Source organism: Leptonychotes weddellii, chromosome 4 (genome assembly GCF_054177405.1).
Source record: "Leptonychotes weddellii isolate Sample4059 chromosome 4, ASM5417740v2, whole genome shotgun sequence".
Classification (NCBI taxonomy): Eukaryota; Metazoa; Chordata; class Mammalia; order Carnivora; family Phocidae; genus Leptonychotes; species Leptonychotes weddellii.
In genome coordinates this window covers 3703260-3718865 of record NC_138372.1, presented here as the reverse complement: position 1 = coordinate 3718865, position 15606 = coordinate 3703260, and the positions used below count along the sequence as shown (strand labels likewise).

General features: G+C 52.7%; 2 protein-coding genes across 14 annotated transcripts in view; one reads left to right on the top strand and one right to left on the bottom strand.

Annotated features, from left to right (window-relative positions):
- The window catches only part of RNF207 (ring finger protein 207), a 12670-nt gene extending 10976 nt beyond the window's left edge, over positions 1–1694 (bottom strand). For 5 of the 12 annotated variants that reach the window (XR_014144653.1, XR_014144655.1, XR_014144654.1 and 2 more), the window contains exons 1-4: positions 552–1691; positions 393–474; positions 243–318; positions 42–167 (exon numbers count right to left, since the gene is read on the bottom strand). Coding sequence is in view for 5 of the 12 variants with exons in the window: in XM_081817369.1 (XP_081673495.1) it covers positions 42–167; positions 243–318; positions 393–474; positions 552–615 (348 nt within the window). In the remaining 7 variants the exon portion in view is untranslated. Of the gene's footprint in view, positions 1–41; positions 168–242; positions 319–392; positions 475–551 lie in introns of all 12 variants that reach the window. The other 7 variants (XR_014144656.1, XR_014144657.1, XR_014144658.1 and 4 more) reach the window with 4 other exon arrangements.
- Positions 1695–8183: 6489 nt separating this feature from the next.
- RPL22 (ribosomal protein L22) lies at positions 8184–15606 on the top strand. 2 transcript variants are annotated; one of them, XM_006746374.3, is made up of 4 exons: positions 8184–8301; positions 10124–10228; positions 12803–12927; positions 15410–15606. In XM_006746374.3, exons 1-4 carry the CDS (start codon positions 8290–8292, stop codon positions 15552–15554), a joined length of 387 nt encoding a protein of 128 aa, XP_006746437.1. In that variant the 5' UTR covers positions 8184–8289; the 3' UTR covers positions 15555–15606. The 2 variants fall into 2 exon arrangements, 1 of the variants encoding a protein (XP_006746437.1); XR_014144651.1 differs by lacking the exons at positions 8184–8301; positions 10124–10228 and adding an exon at positions 14180–14277.

The window sequence follows — 15606 nt, the reverse complement described above, 5'->3', positions numbered from 1 at the left end:
GATGCTCAGCCTGTGGCCGTCCAGTGCGCACAGCCCCTCACCTGCATGCTGCCGAAGAGGGCATGGATGGCGGCCTCCTCCTCCGCCGCGCTGCGCCGCACCTCCTCCACCATCGCCTGCAGCCGCGCGATGGCCTCGCGTGTGGCCGTCTGCAGGGCCTTCACGGCCTGGGAACAGGGCGGCCTCAGCCTAGCAGGCGCGCATATCCCCGGGCCCCGGGGCGCCGGGGACCCCGCGCTCACCAGCACCGCCTGCTCCAGCCGCTCGCAGCCCTGCACGTAGGCTGACTCGAGGTCCACGCAGTGCGCCCGGCTCTCCCTGCGGGGAGCCCGCGCGTGAGCCCCGCTCCCGGCCGCCCTCCTGCCCCCTCACCTCCCACTCTCTCTACCCACCCCTGCATGTCCCGGAAGCAGCGGATGCACAGCAGCGACTTCTTGTCGGTGGAGAACATGATGTAGGGCTCCGCGTGCAGCGCTGCGGCGGGGGCGGTGGTGAGGGCTCCGGGCAGGGCCACCCCGGCCTCGGGCCCCCACCCGGCACGCCGCACTCACTGCACTTCTGGAGCACGTCGCGGCTGCGCTGGCCCAGGGCCACGATGTCGTGGCGCGCGAACATGCGTGCCCGGTGCGTTTCATCGCGGCAGCGCGCGCACAGCGGCTGCCCGCACGTGTTGCAGAAGTACGTGGTCTCTGCATCCTGAGGACGGAGGACCGAGCGCAGCCTCAGCCTGCCCACGGCCTGGGGAGCCTGAGCCCGCGCCTGTCACTGAGCGCATCAGTCTCAGCCTGGGGCAGGCACGCGGCTACGTGCAGCCCTTTCGTGTGATCCTGACGCTCTAATATACCCAGTTTACAGATGAGAAGAGACAGTGAAGGGGGGGTGGGGCGTGGCAGAAACATTCTCCCTACAACAAAATTTCAAACCTGAAGGCTTTTCAAGCCCTCCTTGGCACCCTCAATAGTGGCGAAATGACAGTGCCCACCCTGGGCATCTGGAGTCACCACGAGGCTGGGAGAGGAAAGGGGATGAGGGCCAGCTGGTCCCCCTTCCCTAGGCCAGAGCCGGGGCTGAGAGTCCAGGTCTTGGGCTGCAGCTGTGGCTTTGACCCCAGCAATGGCTATGAAAGCACAGACCCCAACTCCCTACTTTGGCATTCAAGGCCATTTCCTCCCCTGGTCTCCCTGCCTCCAGCCCCTAACCTCCTGCTGGTCATCTCTCTACTGCTGGAGCTCACCTATCCCAGTACTAGCCCAGCACACCCAGAGCTTTTGATCCTGCAGGGCTGTCCTCCTGGGACTTGGGGTACCCCCCCCACCCACACAGCTTCCACAGGTCAGAGTCCCATGTGTCCTTCACAGCCCAGCCTGAAGCCTAGCCTCTGCTCCTTTCACAGACTGGGGGAGGGGCCGGGGGGGGCAGGAACACCCCTCCCCACTAGCACATTCTCCTCACTTCCCCTTGGGCTGCAGGTAGCTGCAGACAGCTCCCCGGGTAGCAGTGGGACCTGAAGGACAGGCCAAGCCTGTCACTGGACCGCCCTTCCTGGAGGTCACAACTCCACCCTGAGTTGGGGACCAGTAAGCTCTCCCCAAATCAAATGACTTTAACCTCTGCCACTATCTGCTAATGCTTCAAGTCACTTATTCTGGACCTCAGTCTCCCCACCTGTAAAATGGGGCCCACATTTGGGATCCAGGGTGCCTTAGGTTTTGGAGAATCCACTGATGGATAATGGTCTAAGGACATGTTGGGCGCACACTGGGAGCATCAGGGCCGTCAAACCTGGCACCCTCGGTCCCGGCCCACCCCCAGGCATCCCTGCCTGCTTGCTGCACTCCAGGTCACAGTTGGCACAGTGCACCACCTCCGTGCCATCCCCTGAGCTGTCCACCAGGAACTGCAGCAGCCGATCCACTGGAGGGAGCCCGCTGGGGCCCTTCACCACCGTCTGGTGTCTGTGGAGAAGCTACAGCCAAGATCCAGATGCCCCTTCCCCACAGCTCCCTATCTCCATTCCCACCCCCCACATTCCAGGCTGGAACTAAAAATAGGGCCTGGCATCTGCTATAAATATCTCACCCAGTGCTCACTCTGCCCCTGTCCCTCCCTCTGCCCCGTCCTCGGTGAATCCTGGGGGCCCTTGGGGTTGGTGGCAGCCTGGAATGTCAAAGGTGGAAACCTCCCCCTCAACCGCCTCTCATTGCATTGCACAAATTTAGGGACACCACTAGTAACTTGAGCCAACATAACCTGCTTATGTTGACCTAAGACTCAAGGGATCCCCAAAGTGGATTTCTGGGAGTGTTATGACCGCTGTGCCGAGATCCTGTACGGTAGCAGCACTGCGAGGCGACATGACCTATGTTCTAGCCTCGCTCTTGCCTCCGGACTTTCTATGGAAGGTCTTTGGCCGGTCACTCCAGGTCTCGGTTAACCTGCTCTGTATAATGGGCGGGAGCCCGCGCACTGCGGTGCGGAGAGGTGCGGGCTGGGTGCGGCGCCGCCAGAGCCTTGCCTTCCCTACACCTAGTTCCCCACCCACACGGAGCCAATCTCCCCGAGCGCGGCGGGTGTCTGTTGGGGCTTGGAGGCACTCACTGGCACAGCGGGCAGGCGAGGCGGCCATCGGTGGCGCGGCCGCGCAGGCAGCCGGCGCAGAAGTCGTGGAAGCAGTCCAGCAGGCACGGGCGCTCGAACTGTGCGTGGCACAGCGGGCACACCAGCGGGTGGCCGCTCGCAGCGTCCAGGGCGCCCAGGCCCTCCAGGGGCGCAAAGATAGCTCCCGACATCTTCTGGGAGAGCTCAGGAAGGCGGCGGGGCGTGCCCGGTGCGGGGACCAGACTGCGGAGCCCGCGCCAGCCCCCGCGTCGCCCTCGGCCTCCGCGCGCGGCTCCCTCCTCTCTACCCGGCCCGCACCCGACGGGGCGTCCAGCGGTCGTGGAGCGCTGCGGTTGGGAGCGCCCGGAGCAGGGAGAACGGGCAGGAGGCGTTTGGAGGGGTCCTGTGCGCGCTCCCCGCCTCTCCCTTGCCCCCTTGGTGGCCCTGGAAGGTCAGACCGGGCAATGCGTCCTGTCCACCGTCTAGCCGCCTCTGCTTCCACTTCGCCCACCTCACTCCCTCACTCCCACCGCAGGAATTCCCCTCCGGGTGTCCTCTGGGTGACCTGCAGGCGACACCCCTTCCTCGCCGAGCCGCAGCACGGCTTGGGCACGGTGCTCGCGTCCATCGTTCCCAGGCGGGCGGCTGCGCCTCGCCCCGAGGCTGGAAAAACCCGCGCGGGGCGAAGGTCCGAGGCTCTGACTGGCGCCCGCCCGGGACAACGGAGCCCGGAGCCGCAGCAGCGCCGCGCAGCGCGGGGCCCGAGGACCCTGACTCTGGGCTCCTCGGGGGTGCGGAGGCCCTGGGCTAGACCCGCTCTCTCCGGGCGGACTGGGGCCGGGACGCGAGTGAGTCTGCGGGTCCCTATTTCTTCCACGGCCAACTGGGGGCGCCAGAGAGCAGCGGCCGGCCCTCCGCAGAGCGCCGGGCGCTGGAGAGAGCGCGTGGCGGGGGGGGTGGGGGGCTGGGATCCCAGGCCTGCCTCTGGCCGGTTGGGGTCTCGCGGCCAAGTCACTGACCTCTCAGAGGTGAAACAGGGCCGGCCTCTCGGTGATGCGCGCGAGTTTAATGAAGTGAAATGCGCCTACTAGGCTTCTAAATAATTAAGGTCCCCACCCCATCACCAGCCGAGTTCCCAATAAGAAGGGCTGGGCTTGGGAGGGGGAGGAAGTTCTGAGCCTTTCCGGCAGGGCTCCCTCTGCTGTTCTTGGCCTGGCCAGTGCTTGTTTATCCCAGTGTTATTTTCTAGAGTGCCTTCCATCTTCAGGTCATTATCTGCCTTCTCTGCACGTGTTATTATGAGTTCTGGGAAAGCAGCCTCTGTCTCTGCCTCTCTTGAAATCAGAGTCAAGCCCAGAGCCTGACCCACAGAAGGTGCTCAATAAAGCCTTACTAATCAGTTAGAAAAAGCTAGGAATTAATATTCAACCTGGGTTTTGAAGGATGAGTAGGTGTTTGACTGGGGAAGAAAGGAAGTGAATTCTAGGGGAAAACCACCTGTTTTCTTAAGGGTCCTCTCTACCCTGAGTTACATTTGTGCTCCAAGCAGCAAGAACCGTAATAACAATGGCTAATGTTGTGGGCCAAGGTACTATTCAAAGTTCTTTTACCTGTATTAATTCACCTAATCCTGAACAATAACCTTAGAAAGTAGAAAATGTTCCCTTAGTAAGTGGCAGAGCTGGTATACAAAACTGACGGGGGCTTTATAAATGAATTATGCAGTAGTTTCCCTCAGGACGGGCAGTAGGAGATGGATGTTCACTCTTGATAAGCAGGCTTATTTAATCCATCCATTCTTGTCTTCATCTGTCACTGAGCAGAGCCATGGGCCATACACATGGGAGGGAACACAGCACAAATAGACAAGTATAATAATGACGGACTGTGCTAAATGCTCCAAAGAAAATTATCAGGATGATGTGAAGGAGTGCAGCTGGGAGGGCACACTAGGTAATCATGGGCAGAGAGGGGCACTGAGCCTGAGACCTTGCAGGACAAGAAGAAATCAGATACAGGAAAAGCCACAAAGAGTTCAAAGCAGAGGGAGCAACAGGTACAAGGCCCCAGAAGCTGGAAAAAATGTCGAGCAAAGTACAGTAGACCAATGTGTGTGGAGACTCAGGAACTCAGGGTTGGGGTAGTGCTGAGGATGGAGGGGTAAGGGGTAAGGAGCATGGGTTTCAGTGTGGGGAGAAGGATGAGGGGTGGAGTGAGGTCATGGGGGTGAGGGTGGTCTACTTGATATTCTAGACTAGAGATATCAAGGAGACCATTGGTTGTATGTGTCAGGAGTCCAGGGAGACTTGGGGGGTTATATTTAAAGGCACGATCTTGGGTCATAACAAAGGTCAAGTGCAGATAAAGATGAGGGGAGCTCTGTGCCCTGCGGCCCTTCAAGTCCAGGGAAGAGGAGGGAGCAGCAAGGAGATGGAGAAGGAGTGGCCAGTGAGGTGGGAAGAGAACCAGGAGAAAGTCCCAGGTCCTGGGGTCCCAAGGAAGAAAGGTCAGCAAGGAGGAGGGAGTGACCTACAGTGTCAGATGCTGCTAAGGAAGCAGGAAGAGGATGGAAACCTGACCCTGGTCCTGAGCAGGGGGACATCACCAGTGACCTTAATGAGAGCTGTCCCCATCACTGGGGCACAAGGGCCTGACCAGAGTGGGTTCAACAGACAATGGGAGGACAGTGCACAGAGGCAACGCTTCCAAGAAAATTGGTGTAAAGAGATTGTCTTAGTTCATTCAGGCTGCTGTAACAAAATACCACAGACTGAGTGGCTTCAACAGCAGAAATTTCTCACAGTTCTGGAGCTGGGAGTCCAAGATCAATGTACAGAAGGATCTGGCTCCTGGTGAGAGCCCAGGGTCTTCTTCATGGCTTGTAAGTCAGCCACCTTCTCACTGTGTCCTCACACAATGGAGAGAGCGAGATCTCAGGTCTACTTTTTTTTTTTTTAAGATTTTATTTATTTATTTGACAGAGAGAGTGCACAAGCAGGGGGGAGGGGCAGAGGGAGAGGGAGAAGCAGGCTCCCCACTGAGCCCCATGTGGAGCTAGAACTCACCACCTGGAGGTCAAGAGTTGCACGCTCCACCGACTGAGCCAGCCAGGTGCCCCTCAGGTCCTTTCTTTCCCTTATGAGGGTGCCAATCCAATCATGGAGCCCCACCCTCATCTAAACCTAATCAACCACCAAAGGCCCCACCTCCTCATGCCGTCACTTTGGGGATTGGGGCTTCCACTATGAATTTTGGGGGGATGCATTCAGTCCATAGCAGGGAGAAAAAGGGTGGTAACTGATGGGAATGTTAGCAGGTCAAGAGATTGCCTTTCTTTCTTTTTTTTTTTTAAAGATGGGAGATACTAAATAATGGTTAATCCCCAAGTATCGGGCTGGTCTCTGATGGGAACAAGGGCTCTTGTTCCGAGGTAACAGTGGGTGGGGTGGGGTGGGGGTGCATAGATGTTGCTGGGTGGTTAGATGTGGGCGTGTCTGAATACTCTTTTTGGATTGCTTCTTTGTTTCCAAAGAAAGAGCAATGGAGGGGCGCCTGGGTGGCTCAGTTGTTAAGCGTCTGCCTTCGGCTCAGGTCATGATCCCAGGGTCCTGGGATGGAGCCCCGCATTGGGCTCCCTGCTCAGTGGGAAGCCTGCTTCTCCCTCTCCCACTCCCCCTGCTTGTATTCTCTCTCTCTCTCGCTGTCTCTCTCTCTGTCAAGTAAATAAATAAAATCTTAAAAAAAAAGAAAGGAAGAAAGAAATAGCAATGGAAGTCATCAGCTGAGAGGGAGGTTGGGGAAGACGGGCTGGCATTCTGACCAGAGGTGGCAAATAGTCATTTAGGAGAGGACGCTAGGATTGTCAGGCAGCCTCAAGGGCTTGCTGGGGTTGGGAGCTCTATCAGCCAGGAGAAAGTACACCAATTTTTTAATAGAATTTAATGTAAAGGATTGTTAAGTAGGTATAAAGACTGGTAAACTAATTTTTTTTAAAAGATTTTATTTATTTATTTGACAGAGAGAGACACAGCGAGAGAGGGAACATAAGCAGGGGGAGTGGGAGAGGGAGAAGCAGGCCTCCCGCCGAGCAGGGAGCCTGATGAGGGGCTCGATGCGGGGCTTGATGCGGGGCTCGATCCCAGGACTCTGGGTCGTGACCTGAGCTGAAGGCAGACACATAACGACTGAGCCACCCAGGCGCCCCAAGACTGGTAAACTAGTTAATGGAAGGGGTGAACAAGAGCAGTAGCAACCGTAGGAAGCAGCTGCCACGCCTAGGGTGGTTTTATTAAAATGTAGAAGCTTAAAGGAGGGGCCCCAGGGAGCTGGTATCTTGGGGGGGGGTGTGCAGCTGGGTTGGGCTGGGGTCTCTGGGGAGAAAAAAGGAGACTGGTTCTCCAAGTGTTGGAGTAATTGCAAACTGGATTCAACTACTGTTTCTGGAATGTGCCATCCAACGGCCACAACCAGGATGAAGAAGCAAGAGTGGGTGACATTGACAGAAGAGGAACAAACAGGAAGCAAACAGGATGATGCTCCTCCAGCCCCTGCTGAAAGAACAAGAACGGCAGCAGCCGGCAAAGCAGGAATGTGGTTTGCAGGCAAGAATAGCAGGATGGGTTTGGTACTTGGTCACCGGGCACAAAAGGCCTGAGTTTAAGCCTAGACCAGTCAGCATGGTGTGTTTCCTCCAACTCTTGTAAGCCAGGATTGGATTTCTGCCAGATGAGGACATTGCAGCCAGGTGTGTGGAGGACTCATGCAACCGAGTGGTTACAACGAAGGACCCCAGGATGTAACTGGTAAGGACAAGAGGGGGTGAGGATGGGTGGAAAGCAGTCCAGTCAATGGATCGTAGGCCTGGGGATGAAGACCCGGGCTACTCAACTTGTGGTGCATAGAACCCCACCACCAGCAGCATCTTCCGGGAGCTTGTGAGAAATGCAGACTCTCAAGCCACTGAGACCCACTGAATTGGAATCTGCATTTTGAGGAGATCCCCCAGGTGATTCCTGTCTACGTGCCAGCCTGAGAAGCGCAGGCACAAGAACTTTTGGAACTGGGAAACTACAAGGCACGAGCTGGAAAGCTAGGTGGTGACGATCGGAGGGTGGGCGGCTCGTATTTGAGATGGCGAAGGGGTCAAACTGGAGCGTGCACCTGCCTGCAGCAAGGAGGGCTAGCCCTGGGAGATACAGCCCCTGGGTACCTGCTTCAAGGCTGGGCACTTCGGGTAGGAAGCAGCCATAGTGCATCTCGGGCATTAGTACCCCAGGACCAGAAAGGCCTCACCTCCCCAAGTTGGTGGGTTCGATTCCCATTCCACTAGCTGGTGATACATGGTTTCGTGAATTTCCTTATTTCTTTTCTCTTTCCAAAACTTTCAAAAAGTAGAGCGAACCCCTTCATTTCTCTTTGGGCTCGTCCAGTCTAGCTCCCCCCTCCGATCGCAGTGGGACAGGCCACCCGGCCTCCTTCCTCCCCGCCCCTCCTCCCCCGGCCTGCAATAGGACCGGTTTTGCATTCGGGGAAAAGCAATCGCTCCCCGAACGTACAGAACAGAACGAAACGGTGGCGGCCGAGGGGCGTGGCAGAGCGATTGGTACGGCCTGAGCCCTGCGTGCTCTGCCCGCTGCGGGCTCTTTGCGTCTGCGTAGTGCGCCCCCCTCCCTTTCTGCCTCCGCTGCCGCCATGGCGCCCGTGGTTAGTATGGCTCCGCGTGAGGCCTCGGCTCCGGGGCAGGCACGTGGGCTTCGCTGGCCCGGCTCCTGCCCCGCTCGCACGGGACGACGCTCTGCAGAGTCCGGCCGGGGCTGGGCTGGCAGGCCGGCTGGAGCGAACCAGGGCCGCCCCGGGGCCCAGCACGTTGTGGGCGGAGGAGGCCGCGGCCTGGGGCGCGAGAGGAGCCCCGGAGCTCTCGGAGGCCGCGGCTCGGGCTCGGGCCCCTCTCTACGGCCAGCGGGGAGTTGGAGCGCCCAGGCTACGACCTGGGCCGCTGGGAGCCCGGCCGGCGTGAGGCAGCCAGGGTCTGGGCCTGGTTACCTGGGCGGAGGGCGGGGAGGAGGTAGGGGACATGCCACCCTCGGGAGTCGCGCATCCGGGAAGCCTACGGCCGGGACTCGGGGACCGGTGGGAAGGTGGCCTGGCCGGCTTGTTTTCAGAGAGAGGCGTGGGTTTGAGGACCCTCGCAGCGTCCGTGGAGGAATTTAGTTCCTCGGGGCGCACCTGTACGGACCCTCTTTGGTCTAGGGCAAGGCCCAGCTCAATTCAGTTGCAGCCGGGCGGGGATCTGGCCGTGTGGCGCCCTCATGTCACTCCACCTGCAGCTCGCCGTCCTCACAGGTTGCGTCGAGCAAGTCGTATTCCTGCCCCCCCTTCTTTGTTGGGACACCCTTGTTAACATTTTCGGTTCACCTAACTCTTTCTGCCTGAGCAGGTTTTTAATGCCTATGCATTTGTATGCCTTTGGTTTAAAACCTTGATGGAAGGTTTGGAGCCCATTGCGGGCAGGTCTTTTACTAGCTGATTTGTATATGTCGGGGCTAGATCTTACAGCGACCCTTTTGATTGTTACTAGGAACAGACGTCTTGGAAAGAGATCAGTGAAGTTTGCAGTAGCTAAATGTTTGAAAAGTTGACCCAGTCAAATTTTAGATGAAATTCTTTTAAACAGGAAGGGAGACCAGATGTGTTCTTGGGAAAGTCTTTTTAGATTCTGTAAGGCTTTTTAGAGTGGACGCATAGGTGAGTGGGTAAAGTTGTACAGATGCTTTTTTAGTGGTGTTGGAGTTTGTAGAGGGAGAAGACTAATGGAAGCTTTGTGAGAGTAAAGGAACTGGATCCTTGTAGGATGTGCTCAGACTGATGGTTTAAATCAAAACCCAGAAGTTGATAGTGTGTTGTAATTAGAACCTAAGTTTTAGCCTTATCTTGTCCCAACTGGGATAGATGTGTTGGTAGGACATTCGGTTCCCTAGAAGGTAGGTGAGATAGGATTAAGGGAGAACAGCTTAACTGGATCAGGACCCTGAGTCTGGAGAGTTAGGACAAGTATTCATTTCAGATTAAAATTGTTTCAGGTATGCAAGGCATTTGTATGCCTGCCCTAATCCTGGAATAAAGTGAGTGACACTTTGTTTTGGAAGTTTTATGGTAAATAAAAGGAAATGTTCCTTGTATTGTGGTTTGAAAGATAACAGACCTTCATGCCCATAGATTGGAGAGGCTGGAAAGTGTAAATGGGCCAAGAGTGCTAGAATGATGTGCCCTTCAAAAGGGCATGACTCCAGGCCCCGAAGCTTGCAGAACAGTATCTTGGGTATTGCCCCTGGACACTCTTGGGCAGAGCACAGTGTCCGGGCAGGTCTCTTGCTTGGCTACCTGGCGAGGGAGCACAGCTCCACAGGTTTTGCATTTGTATGGGCTTTTCATCTCAGGCATTTTTGGTTTTGTTAACTTTTTGGTGGTTGGGGGAGGGGGGGACTGGTTGTGCCTTCATCTCTTTATCATTTGTGTACCTTCTTAGAAAAAGCTTGTGGCGAAGGGGGGCAAAAAAAAGAAGCAAGTTCTGAAGTTTACCCTTGACTGCACCCACCCTGTAGAAGATGGAATCATGGATGCTGCCAATTTTGTAAGTTACACCCTTGATGCCACTCAGGACAGTAATGAACCTTCTGGGATATTGCTGAGAAAACCTACCTGCCAGAGCACATTTCCGGTCTCAGGCTCATAGGCAGCCTTGCAGTTCTGGCTCTGCACAACCTTGGAACTTGGTCTGGTTATTTGTTTCTAAGTCTAGCTTTCTCTCACGTGTGTCAGTGGTGAGGAGTAAACATCAGTGCTAGAGAACTACCTCAGTTTCTTCTCCCTCTTTCATTTTGTTTCCAAAAATGATTTTACTTACAGGTTCCCAGGGAACAGCAAACTCCACTGGACCCAGTGCCCCCTTTGCACTTGGGTGTGTTTAAGCATAAGCATTGGGCCCTGATCCTCACGGGAGGAGGGCTTGCCTCCCCCAGGCCTGACTGCTGGACAGATGGCAGCATTTCTTTGAGCTTCCCATTTTGTTAGGCATCAGAGCTGCAGTGTTTATGTTAAAATGTCCTGCGTGCTGGCTCGTAATTGGAGCTTGTTTTTTCCACACCCTGCTTGGTACTGATACCTTGCTCCTATATTTGGCCTCATCCCCCAATATTCTTCTATTTCAGTTATATCTAGAAAAATTAACCTCATTTCCACATTTTGACTCTGCAGCGTGGTTTTGGCGGTTGACTCTACCTATTCCGTAGCCACGCCTGGGGGTTCAGACTTCTTGTGCAGAGCCTCCTGACTCCTCATTTGCTCCTCCTTGCCAAGATAATAGCATTAAAACAAGAATAATTTCAGGTGAAAAAACCTAAAGACTCAGCCTATGGCCACTAATTCCATTGAATGGAATTCCAGTAACCTCTTGTGACCCTGTCCCCAGGAAGTCCCCAAATCGGCTCCTTAGTCTCTTCTCTTTGCAGTGACTTCTTATTTTCTCTGGGGCCTCTTTTCCCTCCTAACCTTTGTGGCTTCTTCCAGTTTGTGTCTGTGATGGCCCTGCCCTGGTGTCCTTTCCCTCTGCCTTCTCTACACTCACCTGTATATGTGATTATTTTTCCTTCTAGAAGTTTTTGTAGGATAAAAAACTTGAGTCATTTATGAGTCTCAGATGCAAATGTCAGGATTTCTGACCTAGTCACTCTACCCTGTGCTCAGTTAACATATGGTGTATTGGAAGAATTTTTAATTTTTATTTTGTTTTTTTATTTTTTTTAAAGATTTTATTTATTTATTTGACAGCACGAGCAGGAACACAAGCAGGGGGAGTGAGAGATGGAGAAGCAGGCTTCCCGCCGAGCAGGGAGCCCGATGTGGGGCTCGATTCCCAGGACCCTGGGATCATGACCTGAGCCGAAGGCAGACGCTTAACGACTGAGCCACCCAGGCACCCCTAAATTAAAAAAATACTTATTTTTTAAAGATTTTATGTATTAATTTGAGAGAGAGAGCACAGGCCTGGGGGGAGGGCAGAGGGCGAGAGACAAGCAGACTCCTGCTGAGCCTGGAGCCCCATGCGGGGCTCCATCCCAGGACCCATAGATCATGACCTGAGCAGAAACCAAGGGTAGGATGCTTACCCAACTGAGCCACTCAGGCACCCCAGTGTATTGGAGTTTTTAAAGAGGATTATAGGGGTTTGGGGCTGAAAGGGACTTCATATCATTGCAAGAGCAAGAAAACCAAACATTTCTTTATTTTTATCTTCTTTCTTCTTTTCCATCCTTCCTTCCCTTCCTTCTGCCCGCTCCGGGGTGCCTGGGTGGCTCAGTCATTAAGCGTCTGCCTTCAGGCCAGAACGCTGGGATTGAGCCCCGCATCAGGCTTCTTGCTCAGTGGAAAGCCTGCTTCTCCCTCTCCTACTCCCCCTGCTTACGTTCCCTCTCGCACTCTCTCTCCCTGTCAAATAAATAAATAAAATCTGGAAAAAAAAAAAAAAAAGTAGGCTCTATGCCCAGTGTGGGGCTTAAACCTACAGATCCTGAGACCAAGAATTGCATGCTCCACCAATGGAACCAGCCAGGCGCCCCCAGAGTCCTTTTTGACAGAGACCCCTGAAGTCCATGCAGTTGGATGACCCGTCCAGGCTTCCATGGGGGACTAGCATCTCTGGGCTCCTGGACTGCTGTCCTCGTGCTGTGCATGCACAGGGCCCCTGAGCTGATGAAGAGTTTGGGTCTCTGCACGTTTTGCTCCTTGTACCGGGTTGAAGACTCCTTCCTCTGATGGCACTGAGAACAGTGCCTTATACTTCTTAGGTTCAGAAGCTGTAGGTAGTTTCTAACAGTTTGGCCCTAGGTTTCCTGTCTTGTCTTACTTTGGCTTCTCAGTCAAGCCTTTTTATAAAGGCACATTTGACCTCGTGTGTAAGCTGTCAGGTGTGTTCATGCTGGGATGTTTTCATGTTCTACAAGGAGATGAAGGTGAATAGTGCCATTTTCTAATTGTTCTTAGATTTCAGACCTTGTATTAATAGGTGAAGATTGACTATAATTTTTTTAAAAGACTGAACCTTTGAAAAACAACTTTGTTCAGTGTTAGGAGCATAAAAACATACAAGAGTCTAATGAGTGGGTGGAGCTCTCACTTCACTAATTGATTGATTTGACGATTTCCGCAGGAGCAGTTTCTTCAAGAGAGAATCAAAGTGAATGGAAAAGCTGGGAATCTCGGTGGAGGGGTTGTAACAATTGAAAGGAGCAAAAGCAAGATTACTGTAACTTCTGAGGTGCCTTTTTCCAAAAGGTATGGGACAGATGAGTGTGACCTGCCGGCACCCTAGCACTGAGTCCCGCCCCCACCCCACAGGGATACTGCTGCCCCAGAGTCATTCGGGCTTTGCTGCAGCTGTTAATTCCTAGAACGGGGCCCAGTGCAAGGAGGCAGTGAATGAATGAATGTTATGGGGGTTAAAAGCATGCAGTTTTTGATAGTTTAAAAATTTTCGTTTTTCACAGACTAAGGTATTTCAAGCAGTAGAGTTGTTCAGACTTGCTTAGACAGTATTAAAAGTGAGAATATTGCTTCTTTTGTCTCTAGATCACAGTGAGGAGCTGTACTGAAATGTCGTTGGTATATAGTGTTGTATTAGTTTCAGGTGTCCAGCCTAGGCACTGATTCTCTACATTATTCAGTGTTCACCATAGTGTGCTTTCATTTTCAATTCTACTTACTTTCCCTGTAAGTGCTAGTATCATTGGGTGAGGACTCTGAGATCTCAGTTTAGACTGAAGCCATCCTTTTAATTCCTGTGGGCCCGTTTTCTTTCTAAGTCAGAGACCCCAGTTCACTTAGCCTGCGGTATTACACGGTGGTTGTGAGGAATCGGACCTGTTTATACCTGGCTCCTAGCCCAGAGCCAGCATATTCTTAGGAACTTTCAATCAAACTGAATCAAGTAGTGGGAAATTTGAAGGTGGATTAGGACAAATTGAGTATAGTTCAGCCTTTGCTTTTTAGCTTTAATTATTATCCGTCAAGAAGTGACTTCCTATTCTGCCTGGCTCGAGTTCTTTTATTTGTGCAGAAAGAGATCTGATACCATGAGAGACCGGTGCAACCATAGGGTCTCCAGGGCGTACAAAGCCTACAACTCTTTGGGCTTTCGCAGAGCTCATGGGGGAGATGCTGTGATCTTCTGTGACCCGTTTCCATGCTTACTAACCTGGCGTGAGAATGGCTGCTAGCACCCCTTCCGTTTTCACAGATGCATGTTTGTCCCCAGTGTGGGAAGACTGGAGCCTTCGTCTTCATCACTTGCCTTTCTCAGTGACGATAGTTTGACTGTCTTGTAGCATTCTAGGTGTTCCTACTCGAGGACCTTTTCTTGTCTCTGCACTTCTGTAGCTTTTTCCCTAGTTTCTCAACGTTCTTTTATGACAAATTTTAAACCACCTGAAATTAACCACCTTACCTGAATACTATATGGTAGAAATAATAAATGACAGAAAAGAATACTTTTTAGATGGAACGACCAAATTGATTTATTTTTATGTAGGGAAAAGAGGATAGAATTGAACTGAGATCTTCACATCTTTGTGAAGATTGCTTTGTTGACAAGTAACACTGTTGAACAGTATTCATTTCTTGGAGATGGTGAGTCTCTTGGGGTTCATTAATACTTGGGTCCTTGCTAATAGGCCCGTTTGCCTGTGCATCTCCTTTAGTCCCCATAACGGTCGGAAGAGATGGTAAGTATCAGGAGTCTCATTTCATAGAGGGAGAAACTGAGGTTTGGAAAGGTTAATTAGCCCAGCAGTGAGTTGGCTTGGTGTTCTATTCCCTCTTCTCTCTCTCTTTTTTTTTAAAGATTTTATTTATTTATTTGACAGAGACACAGTGAGAGAGGGAACACAAGCAGGGGGAGTGGGAGAGGGAGAAGCAGGCTTCCCGCAGAGCAGGGAGCCCGATGAGGGGCTCGATCCCAGGACCCTGGGATCATGACCTGAGCCGAGGGTAGAGGCGTAACGACTGAGCTACCCAGGCGCCCCTATTCCCTCTTCTCTTTTTGGGTTTGGGAAGATGCCCCGGGGCCTCAAGAGTAGACAAGTGAGAGAAGAAACAAGATCGTAGGCTTTGTGTAGTTGGCATGTTGAGCCCAGAAGCCAGTTGCTGCATTGATAAAACAGTGAGTTTTCTAAGCAGTTTGCTGTGATGACTGCTTAGCGGTCTCCAGGGCACAGCAACCACACTAAGACTGAGTGCTCTCACTTGCAGAGAGGGAGCAAGGGCAGGGCAGGGTGGCGTCCTTTTCCCCAGGAGTTGGGTAGGGAGCGTCCCATCATAGAAGTGAGTGTATACAGCAGCCCTAAGAAACAATCCCGATCGTCCGAACAACCTCAAAAGGAGGTTCAAATCCATGAGGTGTGATGTATGGGAAGTACTTGGAGCTCAGAAATCCAGTGATTTCTCAATAAAAAGATACTAAGATTGTGTGCTTAATTGTTAAGTTACTACCATGATATCTTTCTCCAGTGGTCACTAAAAGCCACTTTATAGGTATTTTGCTGTGTTTAATGGACAACTGTTATATCTACTCTGTTCTCATTTTTATTGCTGGTTTAGATGAAATGTGGCTGATATTTTTGGCCTTATCTTTGCCGTTTTTGAATGGTGGGAGAACACCCTGAATTGTAATGATTTGAATGCATGGGTTTCATAAAAGGTGCAGTGTTTGAGAATGCTGGGAGGCCCTGTGGTGGAGTTCTCAAGTGTTCTTTCTCTGCAGGTATTTGAAATATCTCACCAAAAAATATTTGAAGAAGAATAATCTCCGTGACTGGTTGCGCGTAGTTGCAAACAGCAAAGAGAGTTACGAGTTGCGTTACTTCCAGATTAACCAAGACGAGGAAGAGGAGGAAGATGAGGATTAAAACTCATTTATCTGGAATATTTTGTATGAGTTCTTAAATAAAACTTGGGAAC

Bases quoted from the DNA above. Each gene is read 5' to 3' on its own strand.
- RPL22 (XM_006746374.3), top strand. The intron at 10,229-12,802 runs GTAAGTTACACC...CGATTTCCGCAG, and splicing joins TCATGGATGCTGCCAATTTT to GAGCAGTTTCTTCAAGAGAG. The intron at 12,928-15,409 runs GTATGGGACAGA...CTTTCTCTGCAG, and splicing joins GAGGTGCCTTTTTCCAAAAG to GTATTTGAAATATCTCACCA.